Source organism: Lampris incognitus, chromosome 2, assembly GCF_029633865.1.
Source record: "Lampris incognitus isolate fLamInc1 chromosome 2, fLamInc1.hap2, whole genome shotgun sequence".
Taxonomy (NCBI): Eukaryota; Metazoa; Chordata; class Actinopteri; order Lampriformes; family Lampridae; genus Lampris; species Lampris incognitus.
Genome location: NC_079212.1, coordinates 43640272 through 43660271, shown reverse-complemented (window position 1 = coordinate 43660271; position 20000 = coordinate 43640272). Strand labels below are relative to the sequence as shown.

The following is a 20000-nucleotide window of genomic DNA, read 5'->3' as shown; positions in this document are numbered from 1 at the left end:
GAGGCCTCACATGGTTCATGTTTTATATTAGACAGCTTTGCTTGGGAAAGGAGGAAAATATCTTGACCTATAATCGCAGGTTAAAGTCTGATGTCTATTAAAACAGCTCAGCTGGGTTCAGATATCCAGAATTGATGGTCTCCTTCTGTATGTAGACCCTGCCTTCTGTTGGTGGATATCAGAGGGGAACCCTCCGAACCTTCAAGGTATTCGGTGAATACCCAAGAAAAAAATACTGAAAGAATTTTTGTACTCCTAATAAATATTTTTTGATTATTTTTATTCGCTGAAATAATAGTAATAATTTCTAGATCATCATTATGAACTTGGACTAATATGCTTTGGCAAACAGTGGGTTACAATAATGGAACGGGAAATGGACCAATCACAATTTTTCTTCCGATGGTATCCGGGTGAATCAGCGCCATGTGATACCAATGACAAGGTTATGTCTTCATCTTAACCGAAAATATACTAAAAAAAGAAGTCAATCTTTTTTTGGGGGGGGATTTCCCCCCCCCGAATTGTATCCAGCCAATTATCCCACTCTTCCGAGCCGTCCCGGTCACTGCTCCACCCCCTCTGCCAATCACGGGAGGGCTGCAGACTACCACATGCCTCCTCCGATACACGTGGAGTCGCCAGCCGCTTCTTTTCACCTGACAGTGGGGAGTTTCACCAGGGGGACATAGCACGAGGGAGGATCACGCTATTCCCCCCAGACCCCCTCCCCCGAACAGGCACCCCGACCGACCAGAGGAGGCGCTAGCGCAGCGACCAGGACACATACTCCCATCCGGCTTCCCACCCACAGACATGGCCAATTGTGTCTGTAGGGACACCCAACCAAGAAAAGAAGTCATTCTTGTTGTTTTGTGCAACTGCCTTCAACAGTCACCTGTAGGAATCCCTGTAGCTCATGGTGTCGTGGCCAGAGTCCTCCTGGTCCTCCTCGTTCACCTTGAAGCAGACCCTCTTGATGCCTCCGTGTTCTGTCCTGTCCTGGTCACAGCCCTCGTCACAGGGAGCCAGAGGGGGCGGCTGGCTGGCCTCGTACACCGGAGGCTCATCCCCCTCCCCTTGGGTCTGGGTGGGCTCCGTGATGGATGACAACAAACTACAGGGACGAGGAAAGAAATCAAGACAGAATATATCAAGCATGTCCTCTGAGAACTAATTCAAACCTTTAACATCCCATAAACAAGATCAGTCTTCTAAAAGCGCAGACACTCGAGCGTATTTGCCGCGCGTACATGCATTCGCAGCCTGCGTGAGCCTCGCACCCCTTCCACGACATACACTATATGTGTCGATTCCCCCCCTCTTGCCGAGGTGTCTTGGCTTCACTCACTGTTCCTGTACTGGGCCCGGCCAATAAATATTTTTGGGTCTGAAGAATGTTCCTTTTATAAATCCCCGGCTTTAAACAAGGAAAAGGGCAGGCAGACAAAGAGGAGCTGCTGAATGGCCCCGGGAGGCCAGCCCGGGGATCAGCACGCTGCTCTGTGTGCGGACATCTTTAAATGTCACCGCAGAAAGACGGCGAAAACAGTCTCTTCAGATACACACGCCACTGGAATGTCAATATTTGATCACGGCCACAGTTATTATCGCTCAGGAAGTTTCATGAATCAGTAATTGAGAACCGCCATAGTGTGTCTGTGTGTAATGATTTTCCTCATCTGATAGATGACAGCTGGGGTTAGAATAAATGAAAAGCAAGCACAGAGGTGAGACTCAGCAGTAGCGCTTGGAGACATGTTAGACGTGGTTTTGAAGCCGGCTGTTTGAACAGGGGGGATAAGTAGATTCTAAGACTTACACGTCGATCTGGGCAACGTATTGCCTCATCTCCCTCACGGCAACGTCCAGGCGGCTGTACAGGCGAATATAGGCGTCCTGGGTCTCGGTGTCTTCCTGTCTGAGCAGGTGACTCAACCCGCCTTCCCCGTGGGGACCCCGTTTATTGTCCGTCAACCCCTCCCTGCCATCCACTCTCTCCTCCGCCTCACCGTCTAGCTCCTCCCCTTCCAGGCTGCTGCAGGTCCAGGACGGGGCGCCCATGCTGGTCAAACAGTGCTGAGTGTGCGACATGGGGTTCAGGTTGGCTAGAGGAGAGGGGAGACATTTAGAATAAGGTTAAAGACACCTGCAGATTCAACAGAGTCATAGTTTAACTGCAGTAAGGTTTGTTTTCCACAGGGTAACCCCACTGAGCAGCTGGCTTTATGCGCCTCCCCCCAAGGCTGAATAAACAACATCACACAAAGTTGAACCAGTTCATCTGGACACAAGGTTTAGTGGAAGAAACGTTGCATCACTCATCTAAGTGACCTCTTTAGTCTCAGCCGACTGTAGGTCTCCCCCAAACCTTATAAACGGCACAGTTGCAAAATGACCAAAACCAACGATCGGTTTCACATGCAAACAGGTGTGACCTTCAACTAGAGTTTCAATGGCCATGTGTACTATACCCAAGGCTCAGCGTTTTTGGTTTTTATTTTTCAAAGCCATCCAGCATGCTGAACTTCGCCACAAGAGGACATTGTTACATAACCTCACACGAACAGGAACAACTTTTGCATCCGTGAAAACATAAAATCCAGGTAAAAATCAGTTTAAACTGATCTGCCTCTTTTAACAAATTGGGTATTTTTCGGTGAAAATCGGTAAAAACCTAAAACGCTGAGCCTTGACTATATCCAATCCTCTGTGGCCATTGAAACTCCAGTTAAGGGTGTCCGGGTGGCGTGGCGGTCTATTCCGTTGCCTACCAACACAGGGATCGCGGGTTCGAATCCCTGTGTTGCTGCTGGCTTGGTCAGGCGTCCCTACAGACATAATTGGCCGTGTCTGCGAGTGGGAAGCCGGATGTGGGTATGTGTCCCGGTCGCTGCACTAGCGCCTCCTCTGGTCGGTCGAGGCGCCTGTTTTGGGGGGGGGGGACTGGGGGGAATAACGGGATCCTCCCCACGTGCTGTGCCCCCCTGGTGAAATTCCTCACTGTCAGGTGAAAAGAAGCGGCTGGCGACTCCACATGTATCGGAAGAGGCATGCGGTAGTCTGCAGCCCTCCCCGGATCAGCAGAGGGGGTGGAGCGGCAACCGGGGCGGCTCGGGAGAGTGGGGTAATTGGCTGGATACAATTGGGGAGAAAAAGGGAAAAAAATCCCCAAAAAAGGAAACTCCAGTAAATGGTCACACCTATTTGCATATGAAACCGATTGTTGGTTTCGGTCGCTATGCCACCGAATCGGTTATAAGGGTGGGGACACCTGCAGTCAGTGGAGACTGAAGAGGTCACTCAGATGAGTGATGAAACGTGTCTCCCACTAAACCTTGTGTCCAGATGAACTGATTCAACTTCCTGTGACTTCCTTACCCGGATTATCGAGCATCCCTCAGACATTTTGACTCACTTCGGTGTGAATACACAACAGTTATTAAAATAATACAGGAAAAAAAAGCACAGTTGTGTTGGTAGACACAGCAGCACACATCACCCTCTCGGGCATCCATGACTACATCGGATGTTCAGACACCATAAGTTAATGCTGCGGTCTGTGGTCCACTGTGACTGAGTGAAAAACAAATTTTTAAAAGGGCACTTATGCAACTGTATATGCTCGAGGGGCAGAAGATGTATAACTGTTTACCTGGGTGGAGCGCCAGGCCGAGCTGCAGTAACACCAGGCAGACAGTCGGGTTAAGTTATACCCAACGGGTGTAGCGTTAACACAGAGCTTTGAGCAGAAGGGCCCTTAATGCATTTTATGTACTTCATACCTCGTAGAATTCACCAAGTCACGGAATGGCGCGGCCACCGGACGAAGCCATTCTGCATCACCTCAGATCACTTAACACACACTTCTGACCAACAACGCAATGATACTGTCATTTTTTTTGGGGGGTGGTGGTGAAATTGAGCGCTGGTTGAACGCTGGTTCAAATAAATACAGAGCATTTTAACAGCACAACTGCGGCGCAGATGTCCGACTGAGGGAGAAGAGAGGAAAAGAAGAGGAGGAGGCAGCCTAGAACAATGCTAGCAATGCCAACTGTCTGCTGCCTAGACAGATGTATCGTGTTTGTGTCTCGCATGGGAGAGTGAAGGGAGTTGTCCAGACAGCGGACGACTGCACGGATAACTCCTCTTCAATCTCCACCCGACGCTAAGGCGTGTGCGCTGAGGGCAGAGATGTTATTCAGTCGTCTTTTCTGGACCAGTTATCAATGCTTTTCTCCCCAGTTGTATCCAGCCAATTACCCCACTCTTCCGAGCTGTCCCGGTTTCTGCTCCACCCCCCTCTGCCGACCCAGGGAGGGCTGCAGACTACCACGTGCCTCCTCTGATATAAGTGGAGTCGCCAGCCACTTCTTTTCACCTGAAAGTGAGGAGTTTCTCCAGAGGGGCCGTAGCATGTGGGAGGATCACGCCATTTCCTCCAGTCCCCCCACCCCCTGAACAGGCACCCCGACTGACCAGAGGAGGCGCTAAATGCAGCGACCAGGACACATACCCACATCCGGCTTCCCACCCACAGACACAGCCAGTTGTGTCTGTAGGGATGCCCAACCAAGCCGGAGGTAACATGGGGACTCGATCAGACGATCCCCGTGTTGGTAGGTAACGGAATAGACCACTATGCTACCTGGACGCCCCCGCATTTGTTTTGTGTCTGTATGTTACGCACTGGCTTTCAGGACAATGAACTACCCAGCTCTCCTTTAAGATGGCTCACGAAATGTTTTGCTCCCCTCTTAAATTTATCCTGGGAGGAGTCACTTTCCATTACTCCTTCTCTTTAATTTGCCAGACTGTCTCTGACCTCTGCAGGAAAAGAATGGTGTACCACACAACCTCGCACGCTGCGCTGAAGCGCCATTCTGATGACATCATGCATTCCCTCTTCATGTCAATAACATGGGAATTGCCCGCAGCTAATGGACTCTTAATGGCAGGCCACAGATCGAAGTTGCCAGGATCCTGGCCGAGGCCGTGCGGCTAATGGGGAGGGCCAGGGGGTGACAGTCCTTCTCTGTAGTGGGATTTAATTGGTCATGGAGGGTAATTAATGGAAATTATCACTCTACTGATGTTAAACGGATTAATCTGTATTACCGTAAAGGGAATATTTCTCAGGGAAGGGTGAGCTTAGTTAATGCTTTGCTAGTAATAGAAAGATTGTACTATTGTTCTGCCTGCGTGTGTGTGTGTGTGTGTGTGTGTGTGTGTGTGTGTGTGTGTGTGTGTGTGTGTGTGTGTGTGTGTGTGTGTGTGTTACCTTGGTCAGGGTCCAGACCAAAGAAGGAGTTCTTGCGCCCAAAGCGGATGCTGAAGGTCCTGCCCGCTGTGGTGGTGCTCTTCGGGTAGGAGACCTGCATCAGGTTGATGTGGCAGTTGGTGGGCACGAAGTCCATGCAGCCCAGCGGGTGAGGGCGCACGCCGGCTTGCTTAAAGGTGGGCCACGCTTTATTCTTCAGTTCCAGGGCAAACTGGACGGAAAGAAAGGCAACATTATGAAACGCTGCACAGAAGAGCAGAACACAAGCTTCTCGGCAGGCTGCTTAAATCTGGATTGTGCACATTAATGATAATAACTCGTCCGAGCCCACAAATAATTAAGGTCAGTGTAGCCACGAACAACAGGCTGTAGATGAAAAACCCAAAAATTCAAAGGAAATGAAACATTACTGAAGCATAAAAGATATGGCGTCTTCACACACAGTTCTTGCTGGCTTGAAAGAAATTATTGCTTTGAGTTTTGATTGATTTGCCAGCGTTTCTGACTTGAGACTGAAAAAGGAAATGTAAATGCAGCACTGGAGAAACTACTTATGTTGTGACTGGGAACAAACAAAAAAAAAATCACACAAGTATGGGATTGAGTTGCCATTTAGAGAACAGCAGAGATAAATATATTGTTGTGAAGGGGAGGAAGGACACATTGTAGCAATTATGGCAACAATTTTGCACTCACAGACGTGCCTTTATTAAGACATTTTATTTGTCGTTGTACAGACATACAACGAAATTCATCTCTGCATTTAACCCATCCTATACACACACAATAGACACAGTGGGCAGCTGTGTATACTGGGAGCAGTGGGCAGCCATGTATACTGGGAGCAGTGGGCAGCCATGTATACTGGGAGCAGTGGGCAGCTGTGTATACTGGGAGCAGTGGGCAGCCGTGTATACTGGGAGCAGTGGGCAGCCGTGTATACTGGGAGCAGTGGGCAGCTGTGTATACTGATAGCTCTGTGTTTTTAGTTTATTGATAGCACTCTGTTTTTAGTTTCGTCGTGTGGAGTGCGGGGAGGTGTGTCGAAGGGGTCTAGCTGGAAGAGCTAACGTTGGATCGGCTGAGGGAGCTTGGTCTGGTGCATCCTGTGGGCCCGGGACCACAGTCCTGACCAGAGCTGTGACTGAACAGGAAACACCGAGGGCGGTCTGACAGGACACGGAAGCACGGCAGGCTAAGCTAACTGCTAGCCCATGCAGACTGGCAGTTCCAACAGTCATCCTGGCTGGCGTTCGTGCTCCTGGCCAGTGATTTGGATATATGTGTTCTTGTAGTTCTTGGATGTGTGTTTTTGTCTTTGTGTTGCACTGCTGTGGGCTGGCAGAAAAGATATTTTGTTTCATTTCATGTGCGCAAGTGCATGAAATGAAATGACAAATAAAGCGTTTCTGATTCTGAGGTAGGAGTAATAACCCTAACATACAGGTCTTTGATTTCCAGATGTCTCAGAAGGGTACCTGCTGGTAGCTGCTGATGCGCCACCGGATGCTTTCCAGCTTGGTGTCACAGATTTGTCTGAACTCATACTGGGGCATTGACACCACGCGATCGCTCTGGGAGATGAGCTGGCTGCAGTTCTGCACAAAGTGGACATCATCGCTGACAAACGCCTCCAGAATCTGAACAGACAAGAAATGACTGGTAAGGGTGGATATCTCACAGGCACGGCATGGTAATTGAGAGGATGGGTTTTAGTCACCCACATCAATCAGATGCTCCATGTTCCTCTCAGCCCATTATCATCAAACACTCCTCCTCAAATAAGCAGTGGTAATCTAAACTACCTGTCACTACCTCAAAGCTGCTGCAAGGAGGTTGTCTTCTCTTTTTTTTTGGAATTTTCCACCTTTTTTCACCCCAATTGTATCCGGCACATTACCCCACTCTTCCGAGCCATCCCGGTCGCTGCTCCACCCCCTCTGTCGATCCGGGGAGGGCTGCAGAAGTCAGGAGTTTCGCCAGGGGGACGTAGCGCGTGGGAGAATCATGCTATTCCCCCCAGTCCCCCCCCCCCCCCGAACAGGCACCCCAACCGACCAGAGGAGGCGCTAGTGCAGCGACCAGGACACATAACTACATCCGGCTTCCCACCCGCAGACACGGTCAATTGTGTCTGTAGGGACACCCGACCAAGCCGGAGGTAACACGGGTATTCGAACCGGCGAGCCCTGTGTTCGTAGGTAACAGAATAGACTGCTACACTACCCGGACGCCCTCGTAGCAGCTTTAACGATGAGCTCACCTTGGCACTGAGGCTGAAGCAGCCTTTGGGCTCCACCATCTTTTCCAGGACGTGGCTCCTGATGCCAGCAGTGCTTACATACTCATAGACCACACCATGTTCCAGGTGAACATTGTCCACAGTCAGACTCACTAGCGGCATCTCGTCAGATACCGAAAGCCTGCCCAACTTGTAGTCTGTGGAAGAGAAGATGTTCATTAGCATATATATATATATATATATATACATATATAGTATATATAGGCTGTGACTGTTTTCCAAAGAGTCCTTTTTGAGCACTACAGCTGGTTTTCCCTTCATTACAACATTTTCCAACATATTCTTTCATCACAAATACAAATTTCAACCACTGGAAACTGAGAACCACCGTTTTCGAGAAAGTGATCTTGCGTTTTCACCTGTTCCATTGGTGCCATTCTGCTCCTCGTGGTCAGACCCATTCTCAACTGGGTAAGGGCTGAAGGCACTCTCCTCATCCTTACCCCCTTCTTGTTGCTGTTCCTCCACATCCTCAAACGCACGGTACACCCACTGATACTGAGATGACATAACGAGAGATACGGTCGCATTTAAAGGTTGCATTATCACCGTTGCATTGGAACAGCCAACGTAAAGGTTAATGAAAAGGAAGCAAATGACCACATGGGTGACGACTGAGGTTCTATAAAAGAGAGGAGAGTGGAAAGAACAAATTAAAAGGGGTGCAAGTAAATGAAATCCTATTGTGGTTTTCAAGTAGTGGGTGTGTGCAGACATAGCACACATTGCGTGTATAAACCATAGTTTGTTACAACAGTCAGCACGCACACTTGCCCCCCTAATCCCATCCATCCATTATCCAAACCGCTTATCCTGCTCTCAGGGTCACGGAGATGCTGGAGCCTATCCGAGCAGTCATTGGGCAGCAGGCGGGGAGACACCCTGGACAGGCCGCCAGGACTTCACAGGCCAACACACACAGACACATTCATACCTTGGGACAAGTTAGTACGGCCGATTCACCTGACCTACATGTCTTTGGACTGTGGGAGGAAACCCACGCAGACATGGGGAGAACATGCAAACTCCACAAAGAAGATGACGCAGGACGACCCCCAAGGTTGAACTACCCCAGGGCTTGAACCCAGGACCTTCTTGCTGTGAGACCATGCTAACCACTGCCCCATGCCCCCCCCACTACTCCCACATCTCCACATCTTTCAATTTGGCACAGAAACATCAGCAACACCCTGGTCATTTTGGATGGTGTTAAAATAAACCAACAAATGTTTATCAGAGTTGCTTCAACTCAGTCTGAAGAGAGAGAGAGAGAGAGAGAGCGCTGCACAGAGTCTGTCTGTGGAGTATGGGCAGCTTCTGCCAGCAGAGTAAGCCAGAATAAATAAAAAACATCAAAAAGTAGCCAAAAGGACATCCTGCTCTGTCCCCGGCTCAGTCAGGGAAACTTTATCTGGAACTAATATAATATATTTGTTGCAGCTAAAATGAAAAAAAACAGACAAACGCTTGTTTTGGAGCTCCAGCTGTGTACTAGGAAGGGTGTAATTGGGTTTAAGAGATCTGAGTTGGAGCCATTGGGGAGTATGGGGTATAAATTCTATCTATGGTGTTATGAAAATTACAGAAAATGACTAACTGGTATTTTTTGGGGGGGGGGGTCCCCCTTTTCTCCAGATGTATCCGGCCAACTACCCCCTTCTTCTGAGCCGTCCTGGTCGCTGCGCCACCCCCTCTGCCGATCCAGGGAGGGCTGCAGACTACCACATGCCTCCTCCGATACATGTACTTACCTGACGGTGAGGAGTTTCACCAGGGGGATGTAGCGCGTGGGAGGATCACGCTATTCCCCCCAGTTTTCCCTCCCTCCCGAACAGGTGCCCCGACTGACCAGAGGAGGCGCTAGTGCAGCAACCAGGACACATACCCACATCTGGCTTCCCACCCGCAGACACGGCCAATTGTGTCCGTAGGGATGCCCGACCAAGCTGGAGGTAACACGGGGGTTCAAACCGGCGATCCCTGTGTTGGTAGGCAACGGAATAGACCGCTACGCTACCCGGACGACCCAATGACTGACTGCTTTTAGGCTAAAAGACAACAGAACGCTCCTCGCTTGTTAGGACTAGGATGAAATGGATAATTGATCAAATGTGTGTAAAAATGTCAGGAAAGTGCATGAAACAAATTGGGATTTTCTTCAAAGCCTCCCTAATATCACCCCTGTGCTTACGAAGCATGTTGGAATAAGCAGGGCTCAGAAAAAAACAAACCCAGTAGTGGTTGGTGTGGCTCACCGTGTCGGGCTCCTCCTGGTGCGTGTGCTGTGCTGTGAAGTGCTCCAGCACCTCCACATAGTCGCCGTGGCTGACGTTGTTGCCATTGACCTTCTGGATGACCTGCCCGGGCTGAAGCCCCGCCCCCGCTGCATCGCAGCCTGGAACAAGTCAACACTAGGTCAGGGTTCAAAGGTCACAGGTCATAAAAACAGCAAAAAATGGGAGCAGAGCTTTTTGCAACGTGGAGATCTGGGTAAACCGTGGAAATATTCAGAGTACTGATGAAAATTTCAAGGAGACATTGCACAAAGAGCTATAATGAAATCATACTACACCTTAATCTTGTAAAAAAAGAAAGTGGAGTAAACAAAAAGAATATTCACTTGTGGCAGGCATCTCCCATATGTACATGTTACCTTGCCACAGCCGAATATTCATGAAAATCAAAATTCCTGGCTTCAATGTTGTAGCACTAAATCGCAAAACAACTGATAACCCTGCGGCACCGACCAACACCTCTATTATCCACCTTTAACTACCGGAACCCCCCCCCCCAGACCCCTGGAGGTTACGCCTGATTTAGTCACAGAAAAGAAGACAGGTGACATATTAGCCTACAAGACAGCTCCCAAGGCCAGGTGGCTGGATGGAGAAAGATGGCGCGCAGTCCCAGGGTCCCCAGAACAATGCCGGAGATAGAGGTGTGTGTGTGTGTGTGTGTGTGTGTGTTTGTGGGGAGGGGGGGTGAGAGAGAACCCATTACACAGAGAGAGCAGGAGAAAGGCAGAGGTCATGGAATGTGAGAGGTCCCCTGGCCCATAATAAGAGAAAGTGAAACCTCAGATCACATTTCGCTGCCACTCTGCCCCACAAACGTGGAGGTGGGCTGTGTTTGCACACTATACGTATGTGTGTACATCTGTGTATGAGTGAGTTTCTGTGTCTTGCCGTTTTTTTTCCCCCACCCCAGCTGGTTTAAACATTTGAAATCATCCCTCAACCACCATTAATAAATCTCTCATCCTTGAATCGCTGCAGTCTCAACATCTGGTTGGGAGGACTGGCGAGGAGAGAGGGAGGACCAGGTGGTAAAACAATGTGTGTGCGTGCGTGCGTGCGTGTGTGTGTGTGTGTGTGTGTGTGTGTGTGTGTGTGTGTGTTTAAAGTGGCGTTTGCTCTATAAAGAGTTTGAACTCTGACCCTAGAATGGCTGGTCGACAGGTGGCTCTTAAAACCCTACAGATAAGGTAAAAGCTGGACAGACAGAATGGAACATGTGCTTGACAGGTAACGGTACCTCAGCTTCTGTCTAAAATCCAGCCAGATTCACTCCTCATCTCTGTGGCCTTTAATCTGAATTAATACCACAATTTCCCCCTTTACTGACCTCGAAATGCAAAACAAAAAAACCGAAGAAGAAAACGTCAACTCAAACACAGTTACTTCCTTGATGGTAACACGACTGGTGTGCTGTCATGGTCAAGTTGGCTGCAGGACGCCACAAAGTCAAGCCACACTCACCTTTCTTTACTGCGTGGACGTGGGGAGGGGTGGAGCCACTTAGTCTGAACGACAAGCTGTTTGGGTTGTCGGGGATCTTCACCATCCTGGTTTAAGGAGAGAAAAGAGCCAGACCCCTGCGTTAGCCTGTTCTGGATGACTGATAGGATGTTATCATTCGGTCCCGCCCAGCCCACCTCACATTGCAATGGGAACCTCGTGTTCACTGTGCGTCTGTATATGTGTCTAATTGTGTATCTGTGTGTGCGGCGGGCCCCTTACTCCTTGGCCTTGGTGGCCACCATCAGGCGGAGGGAGCGGCGTATGCAGAAGGACTGGCTGACCATGGCCTCGACCTCGGAGAAGGGTCTGAGGAACAGCAGGTCCTCGTTGATGGTGTAGATCTTCCTGCCCACATGCAGGCCGGCCATCTGGATGGGAGGACAGCAGGAGGACCAGAGGGAGAGCAGAAGACTGAGTCATGATGGGCTATTTTCAGATTTCATCTCACCAGGACAGCTTGAATGAGGCTTCCCCAAACACAGAAAGGGCTCTCTAGAGCAACAGGAAATGGATTTCCTGGATAACTCGTAGAAAAAGTCACAATTGGGTGCAAGGGTTAGTGATTTGGAGAGAAAGACCAAAATCAATAATAGAAATCAGTTCTTCAGTGGGCAATGTTCTTTTTTTTTATAGTGAATTTCCCCCCTTTTTTCTCTCCAGTTGTATCCGGCTAATTACCCCACTCTTCCCGAGCCGTCACGGTCACTGCTCCAACCCCTCTGCCAATCCGGGGAGGGCTGCAGACTACCACATGCTTCCTTTGATACATGTGGCGTCGCCAGCCGCCTCTTTTCACCTGACATAGCACGTGGGAGGATCACGCTATTCCCCCCAGTTCCGCCTCCCCCCTGAACAGGCGCCTCGACCGACCAGAGGGGGCGCTAGTGCAGCGATCAGGACACATACCCACATCCGGCTTCCCACCCGCAGACATGGCCAATTGTGTCTGTAGGGACGCCTGACCAAGCCAGAGGTAACACGGAGATTCGACCCACGATCCCCGTGCTGGCAGGCAACAGAATAGACCACCACGCCACCCAGACACCCTCAGTAGGCAATGTTCTCACCAAACACTCAAACATTCTCAGCTTTTGCAAACGCGCAAACAATGCACAACAGTTCCTTAAATCCCATTGAAAATAGCACATGCACACTTCCACAATGCATTGTACTTCCCTATTTCACAAGGGATATCGAACATATTTGGCCATCTTGCACCAATAAGACATCTAGTACATGGATGTGAGTTTTCCCAGAACTGGCAGGGTGGCTTTGGCTCTACATTACCAAGGTGGAAAGGCCTCTCGCTCTTGGAAACAACTCAGAATGGACATAGGGAGGACTCGGAGGGGCAACAGCAATCCCCATGTGATATTCTATGGTTCTCTCTCTCTCTCTCTCTCTCTCTCTCTCTCTCTCTCTCTCTCTCTCTCTCTCTCTCTCTCTCTCTCTCTCTCTCAGCCCCTTTCACAGCCCCATGGGAATCCGCTGAGCTTCATTCACAAGGCTGGCATACTGGGACTGTGTCACAACTAGCAGTCCTGTCACTGCTGGTGATGTGTGTGTGTGTGTGTGTGGGGGGGGGTGAATGAGAGAAGAGAGAGTGAAAGCAAATAAGAGGAAACTGGGAGGGGGGAGCAAGGGGGATGAGGGTCTGCTGTGTTTGAATGCACATCGAGGATTCTGGGCAGCCGAGAAAAGGGGGAAGAATCATTCACGGAGAGAGGAGGGAGAGAGAGAGAGACAGCAGGTAGCTAAGAGCAGGAGATGAGGCAGGAGAGGAGTTTAGAGAAGAAGGAAAGAACTGCAATGAATGAAACAAGCAAAAAGCCTCGAGGGAAAGTCAGTCAGAGATAAGCGGCGACGAACAGGAGTGTATAAACACCATCAGGAAGATGGGCGGCGATAAACGACAATAGCAGGATGGGAGGAAAAACATTTTGAAGAGTAGCGTTAGAGTTCCTCGTAATGGAGAGGTGGAGTGTGTGTGGTCTGTGTGTCTGTCTGGATACAAAAATCCATACTCGATGTGTCTGGGCGCTGTGGCGGTCTATTCCGTTGCCTATCAACATGGGGATCGCCGGTTCGAATCCCAGTGTTACCTCCGGCTTGGTCGGGCGTCCCTACAGACACAATTGTCCATGTCTGTGGGTGGGAAGCCAGATGTGGGTATGAGTTCTGGTCGCTGCACTAGCGCCTCCTCTGGTCAGTCGGGGCTTCTGTTCGGGGGGGGGTAGCGTGATCTTCCTATGTGCTACGTCCCCCTGGCGAAACTCCTCACTGTCAGGTGAAAAGAAGCGGCTGACGACTCTACATGTATTGGAGGAGGCATGTGGTAGTCTGCAGCCCTCCCCGGATCGGCAGAGGGGGTGGAGTAGCGACCGGAACGGCTCGGAAGAGTGGCGCAATTGGCCAAGTACAATTGGGGAGAAAAAGGGGGGAAAAAATCCCAAAAAGAATCCATGCACAATTTGGTGAAAGTCATATTGTTATTATTGCGCACAATATTGTGACTGCGATATAATAAACAAATTTATACATATATAAATAATACAGATTTGTCGTGTTGCTGCGACATGTAGCGACTTTCATTTTGCAAGTTTTACACAGTCCCTCTTTCTGCTCAATATCGCTGAGCTTGAATCCACAATATCGCCATATAACAGAGGTCGTTTTTTTTTTTTTTGCCACCAGTTCATCAGCGTTAACCTTTGTCATCAGCATCCATTTTTTCCTTCTTTCTGGCCTACACACAGCACACCAGATAGTCATGTGACCGTAGACCGCACACGCATCACCGCCTAAACGGAGACTAATTGGTCATCTCTTGATTATGGGCGTAGACATGCAGACTGCACAAAAAGACCTGCCCAAGGTGTCCCTCTGACCAGTTCTCTGGAGATGGACGACACCCCGCAGCAGCAACAACTGGGACTACTGACCTTCAAAAGGGGCGCTAGCGGGTAGCTGCACACGCACTCTTTGGATGCTGGTTAGAAGGGTCAAACAATATCTTATCATCCATCCATGATCCAAACCGCTTACCCTGCTCTCAGGGTCACGGGGATGCTGGAGCCTATCCCAGCGGTCACTGGGCGGCAGGCGGGGAGACACCCCGGACAGGCCGCCAGGCCATATGTTACCAAAATGGAGTCAAAGCGAAATGCTAGCATGAGGCACAAATCCGTCTCAGCTGACCTTTTCCCTCATCATCTGCATCGAGGGTGTAAAGACAGGGGTGACATGCACTGCACATAATGTAATTGTGGTTGTACAGACCTGTAGGACTAAAGTGTGAGTTAGGGTGATATAAATAAACCTGACTTGACCGTTTCTGAGGAAGTAGTCACATATCTATCTCCATGTGACTGTGGCGGCGACTCTGAATCAGATCAGTAAAATACCACAACACAGCACTATTCTGTTTAGTTAAAAAGAAAAAGAACATGTGACACCGTTAGATTTGTTACCCGAGCTCTTCGGTGACGACCCTTACCTCTCCTACAAATGGTCGCTCGCTGTAATGGCGGTTGAGGAGTTTAGGCCATGACTGCATTGCACGTGTCATTTTGGATAAAAGTATCAATAAATCAACTAATAAATGCGTGAAGTGGACAATGACATGTGGTGTGTGTGTGTGTGTGTGTGTGTGTGTGATGTGAGTAGCATGTCTAATGGTTCTCCACCCTGGCTAGAATTGAGCACTTCCACGGGGAGCAGAGAGAGAGAGAGGGAGCGTGACAGCAGCCGTCTAAACACAAGACAGCCATCCCCTACCATGGGACTAATGGACTGGGGCACCGACAAAATGTGTGCGTGTGTTGCATTGTTTTTGTTTATTGCTGTTATTTTTTATTATTGAAAGTGTTATTACTTGGGAGAGAGAGAGAGAGAGAGAGAGAGAGAGAGAGAGAGAGTGAGAGAGAGCAAGGGAGAGCACACATGAGAGAGAGGGAGACAGCAAGAGAGAGAGCGAGAGAGAGCAAGAGAGAGCGAGAGAGAGCAAGAGAGCGCACACAAGAGAGAGAGAGAGAGTGAGAGAGAGAGCAAGAGAGAGCACACGAGAGAGAGAGAGACAGCATGAGCGAGAGAGAGAGCGAGGGAGAGAGAGAGCAGGAGAGAGAGCACACGAGAGAGAGGGAGACAGCGAGAGAGTGAGAGAGACAGCAAGAGAGAGCGAAAGAGCGAGAGCGAGGGAGAGAGAGAGCGAGAGAGAGCACACGAGAGAGGGGGAGACAGCAAGAGAGAGAGCGAGGGAGAGAGCAAGTGAGCGAGCGAGAGAGAGAGCGAGGGAGAGAGAGAGCAAGGGAGAGAGAGCGCATGAGAGAGAGAGAGGGAGACAGCACGAGAGCGAGAGAGAGAGCAAGAGACAGCAGGAGAGGGAGCACACGAGAGAGAGACAGCAAGAGAGAGAGTGAGCCGGAGACAGCGAGAGAGAGAGAGAGCGAGCGGGAGACAGCGAGAGAGAGAGAGAGAGAGCGGTTCAGACTGTGTGTGCAACCTTTATATCTTCGCTGTTCTCAGAAAACAGACACCTCGTCTGTGAATTGCAGCTGTGTATGGCTGTGTATATATATACATGGTCGCCTGTCTGTGTGTGTCTATACATATATACATGTGTGAGTGTGTGTGTGTGGACCATTACCTCGGCATGCGAGCCCCTGGTGACAGATTTGACCACAATGGCTTTGTTCTTCTCCTCGATCTCAAAGCCGTAGCCTTCCTCCTCGGGGTGGACCTGCACAGCGTGGAGAAACGACCACATTACACACGCAGTCGAACACTTAGTGCAGTGACATTCCGCCATGTTGCACACATTTGTTCGGCATTCAAGCTCTAAAGCAGTACTGACTGTACGACTGGTTTCCCAAGTAGTCGGTTGGGACTGTGCACTGTCTTTTCCCCGTCCACCTACCAGATGTTGAGTGACGCTTTACTTTTTTTAGACTGCATTTTGTGTGTCCGTCATCGCGCATCACGTGTGTCTGATGATGCTCTCTGGCTCTAACGGTGAAGTTGCCTTCTGGGAAGATGTTCTGCAGGACGCTATCGTCACCGAACACATCAGCTTTGCTTCTGGGACTATCTCCTTTCTGTGCAACCCTGATAAGATGTGTTTCGCTTGTGCCGCATCTGAGGAGACGACTCGGGTCCCAAAAACACAGAACGTGCAAATAAAATCATCATCATAGCGGCATCCACGAGGGAGGGATGTTCTGTATGATGACATCAGGTTTCGGCCACTCCAAAGAGCCAAATGAAGTGTGTGCGACTCATCCTGCTACGCAAACAGGTTGCTAAACGGGCTAATGTGAAACACGCTAGCGTTAGCTTGATGCAACGTGCCTTCGGGAGGGCTCCAGCTCTTTTTTTGGGGGAGGGGGGGTTTGAACTTTGCTCCCCATTCTGCCAGCACCTGCTGTCAAATGTCAAGGCTGAGTTGCTGGCTGGTAACTTGTCAGAAAAGAGCAAAGGAGAACAAGAGGAAGACTATCACAGGTTGAGATCGACGGATACAGAGACATGGACCTGAGCGAGAAAACGACAGAAACAAGGAACAACTCTACTTAGCAACCACATGCAATGTTATACGTTTATCCAGTATTGTGTGTACTGCAGAGGGATGAATTGAAAGAAAGTATCAAACCTTCCACCTAAGACTGTGTTATATTCAGCGTCTCTGAGTTTCTAAGCACATCACGATTCAAAGCATATCACAATTAAATGGAAGTCGGGGCGTCCAGGTGGCGTAGCGGTCTATTCCGTTGCCTACCAGCACAGGGATCACCAGTTCGAATCCCCGTGTTACCTCCGGCTTGGTCGGGGATCCCTACAGACATAGTTGGCCGTGTCGGCAGGTTCAAAAACCAGATGTGGGTACGAGTCCTGGTCGCTGCACTAGTGCCTCCTCTGGTCAGTCGGGGAACCGGGGGGGGGGGGGGGATAGCATGATCCTCCCACGCGCTACGTCCCCCTGGTGAAACTCCTCACTGTCAGGTGTGGCGACTCCACATGTATCGGAGGAGGCGTGTGGTAGTCTGCAGCCCTCCCCGGATCGGCAGAGGGGGCGGAGCAGCGACCGGGATGGCTCGGAAGAGTGGGGGTAATTGGCTGGATTCAATTGGGGAGAAAAGGGGGAGGGGAATTAAATGGAAGTCAGAGCCCATGCATGCATGCATGAGTGGAACGGGGTCTGGTCAGAATGACTGTATTGTCACTGCAACCCGCCTCCCTGAATCTCTACCTGCTGTTTATGATGCAGCACAAGGTGGCGCCGTCAGAGTCATCACACGTCACCGCAACAACACAACACAACCGTTAATAAGACGAACACCGGTCAGAGCACATTCACGTGTTTACTTCCTTCAGCGCAGGACGAGGATAGGTGTGTGTGTGTGTGTGTGTGTGTGTGTGTGTGTGACTGAATTATAATGACTGTAATTACATCTAGCTGTGGGGTTCGTAATAAACACACACAAGTACATGGACACACACACAAGCCTTCTTAAAGCCAAAGCAAAACTGTTAGCCGAACCAAATGTGTTATTGTGCGTTGGCAAGGTGGCCGTCAAACCGCCTCAACAATTAAGCGGCGACCGGCCCTTTAATTACAACTCTCCGGGTGCGTGAGACACGGGGAGAGAGAGAGCGGTGGGAAGCAAAGCCACGAGGGTGTGCTATCGCTGGAGCGAAAGCGGGCGGGTGCGTTAGCATGTGTGCACACATGTACGGCAGCTCACCACCAGGGACTTGGCCAGGATGTTCTCGATGAGCTTGAAGTCGTTGCGCTGCAGCTGCTTGCACTTGGTGCTCGTGCCTTCGGTCTCCTCGTCAGCGTAGAAACGGAAGAACTGGGACTCGTCCTTGAACTCGCTCTTCTCCAAGACTGAAAGGGAAAGTGGGGGGGAGGGAGGGTAGAGAAATAGTGACAAATCCAGTCGGCGAGATGTGAATATTTTCAGGTCAACTTCAAACTATCCATTTATACACACGCCGAGGTGAAGACGCCGCCAAGCGCTGTGTTTGGATCGTCGCACAAACAAGATAATGGTTAATTAGCTTACTAACTACAGACCCCAGTGAGAACATCTGGAGCCAAGCCATATCTGGGCTGTACCCAACACAGGCCAGGGCTAGCTGGGCCCTCTGGAGGGTGTGTGAGGAACAGCCTTTCATGGGTTAGTGTGTGTTTGTGTGTGTGTGTGCACTCACACTCTGTGGTGTCTAATTTAACACATCAAAGGCATGTGTGTGTGTGTGTGTGTGTGTGTGTGTGTGTGTGTGTGTGTGTGTGTGTGTGTGTGTGTGTGTGTGTGTAAATCACATTGTTAGGCTCAGCCCTAAGCCCCACACCTGGGGTACTTCACTCAGGCATGGACCACATAATGGATGCCTCTCCAGTCACCTCATTTTGTGAGCCTGGACAGACCACTAATCCTAAACACATTCTAATTAGCAAAACATCTCTCCGTTAAGCTGGGCCACCAAAACCTGATCCTGATTCAAAGTTGTTTTTTTTTTTTTTTTGGATGGTTCATTAAATCATTTCCAAATTTATTTATTTATTTATTTTGGACCCCCCCCTTTTTTCCCCTCCTCAATTGTATCCGGCTACTTACCCCACTATTCCGAGCCGTCCTGATCTCTGCTCCACCCCCCTCTGCCTATCTGCGGAGGGCTGCAGACTACCACATGCCTCCTCCGATACACGTGGGGTTGCCAGCCGCCTCTTTTCACTTGACAGTGAGGAGTTTCACCAGGGGGACGTAGCACGTGGGAGGATCACGCTATTCCCCCCTGAACAGGCGCCCCGACTGACCATAGGAGGCGTTAGTGCAGCGACCAGGACACATACCCACATCTGGCTCCCCACCCGCAGACACGGCCAATTGTGTCTGTAGGGACGCCCGACCAAGCCGGAGGCAACACGGGGATTCGAACCGGCGATTCCCATGTTGGTAGGCAATGGAATAGACCGTCATGCCACCCGGACGCCCCTCATTTCTTAATTTCTTAAAAGTGAATCCACGCACCAGGGAATATGTATTGACTGTGGGTCATTACAACACCAAGTCTGTTCATCCCCACGGAGCGGAGCGCGCGGCTGAAATGGAGACGCACGCAACAGGCGGAGCTTAACGAAAGGACTCGTGAACAATTGCTGCTGATCTGGAACGCCACGTCTGAGTTTTGGATCGCATCTGTAACAGACGAAGATGCATCAGGTGTACATATACACCATGGAGGTTTACACTGGAATCTGACGCTTGTGGCAACACCCGCCGTAAAATCCACTTCGTAGCTCAACGCTGGCTTGGAGCCACATTATCGGCGCGTGATATTCAACTAACAACTCGACTAAAAGTCAAATCTGATACATAAAAAAAAATGCAAATTGAGCATGAGTAGTAAATATGATACGACTTAAATAAACTACGTCGTCGCAAATGAAACGGCGTTTGGGCTGAAAGGGCGGCGTAAACCCCTTTATAATGCAGTAAAACAGGGGAAATAAGAGGCTTACTGCGCACAGCCGCTTCACTATGAGGCGTTTGACTTGCTGGAAAAGCCTTCAATGTGTGCGCTAAACGAACACACTGCGGGCAACGCGAAC

General features: G+C 50.0%; 1 protein-coding gene across 1 annotated transcript in view; it reads right to left on the bottom strand.

Annotated features, from left to right (window-relative positions):
- prex1 (phosphatidylinositol-3,4,5-trisphosphate-dependent Rac exchange factor 1) overlaps window positions 1-20000 on the bottom strand; it is a 147214-nt gene that overhangs the window by 18953 nt on the left and 108261 nt on the right. The window contains exons 16-26 of the mRNA XM_056273226.1: window positions 18127-18272; window positions 16032-16124; window positions 11606-11754; window positions 11345-11430; window positions 9842-9981; window positions 7946-8084; window positions 7548-7723; window positions 6763-6924; window positions 5285-5495; window positions 1823-2108; window positions 899-1117 (exon numbers count right to left, since the gene is read on the bottom strand). Coding sequence (XP_056129201.1) covers window positions 899-1117; window positions 1823-2108; window positions 5285-5495; window positions 6763-6924; window positions 7548-7723; window positions 7946-8084; window positions 9842-9981; window positions 11345-11430; window positions 11606-11754; window positions 16032-16124; window positions 18127-18272 — 1807 coding nt within the window. The remainder of the gene's footprint in view (window positions 1-898; window positions 1118-1822; window positions 2109-5284; window positions 5496-6762; window positions 6925-7547; window positions 7724-7945; window positions 8085-9841; window positions 9982-11344; window positions 11431-11605; window positions 11755-16031; window positions 16125-18126; window positions 18273-20000) is intronic.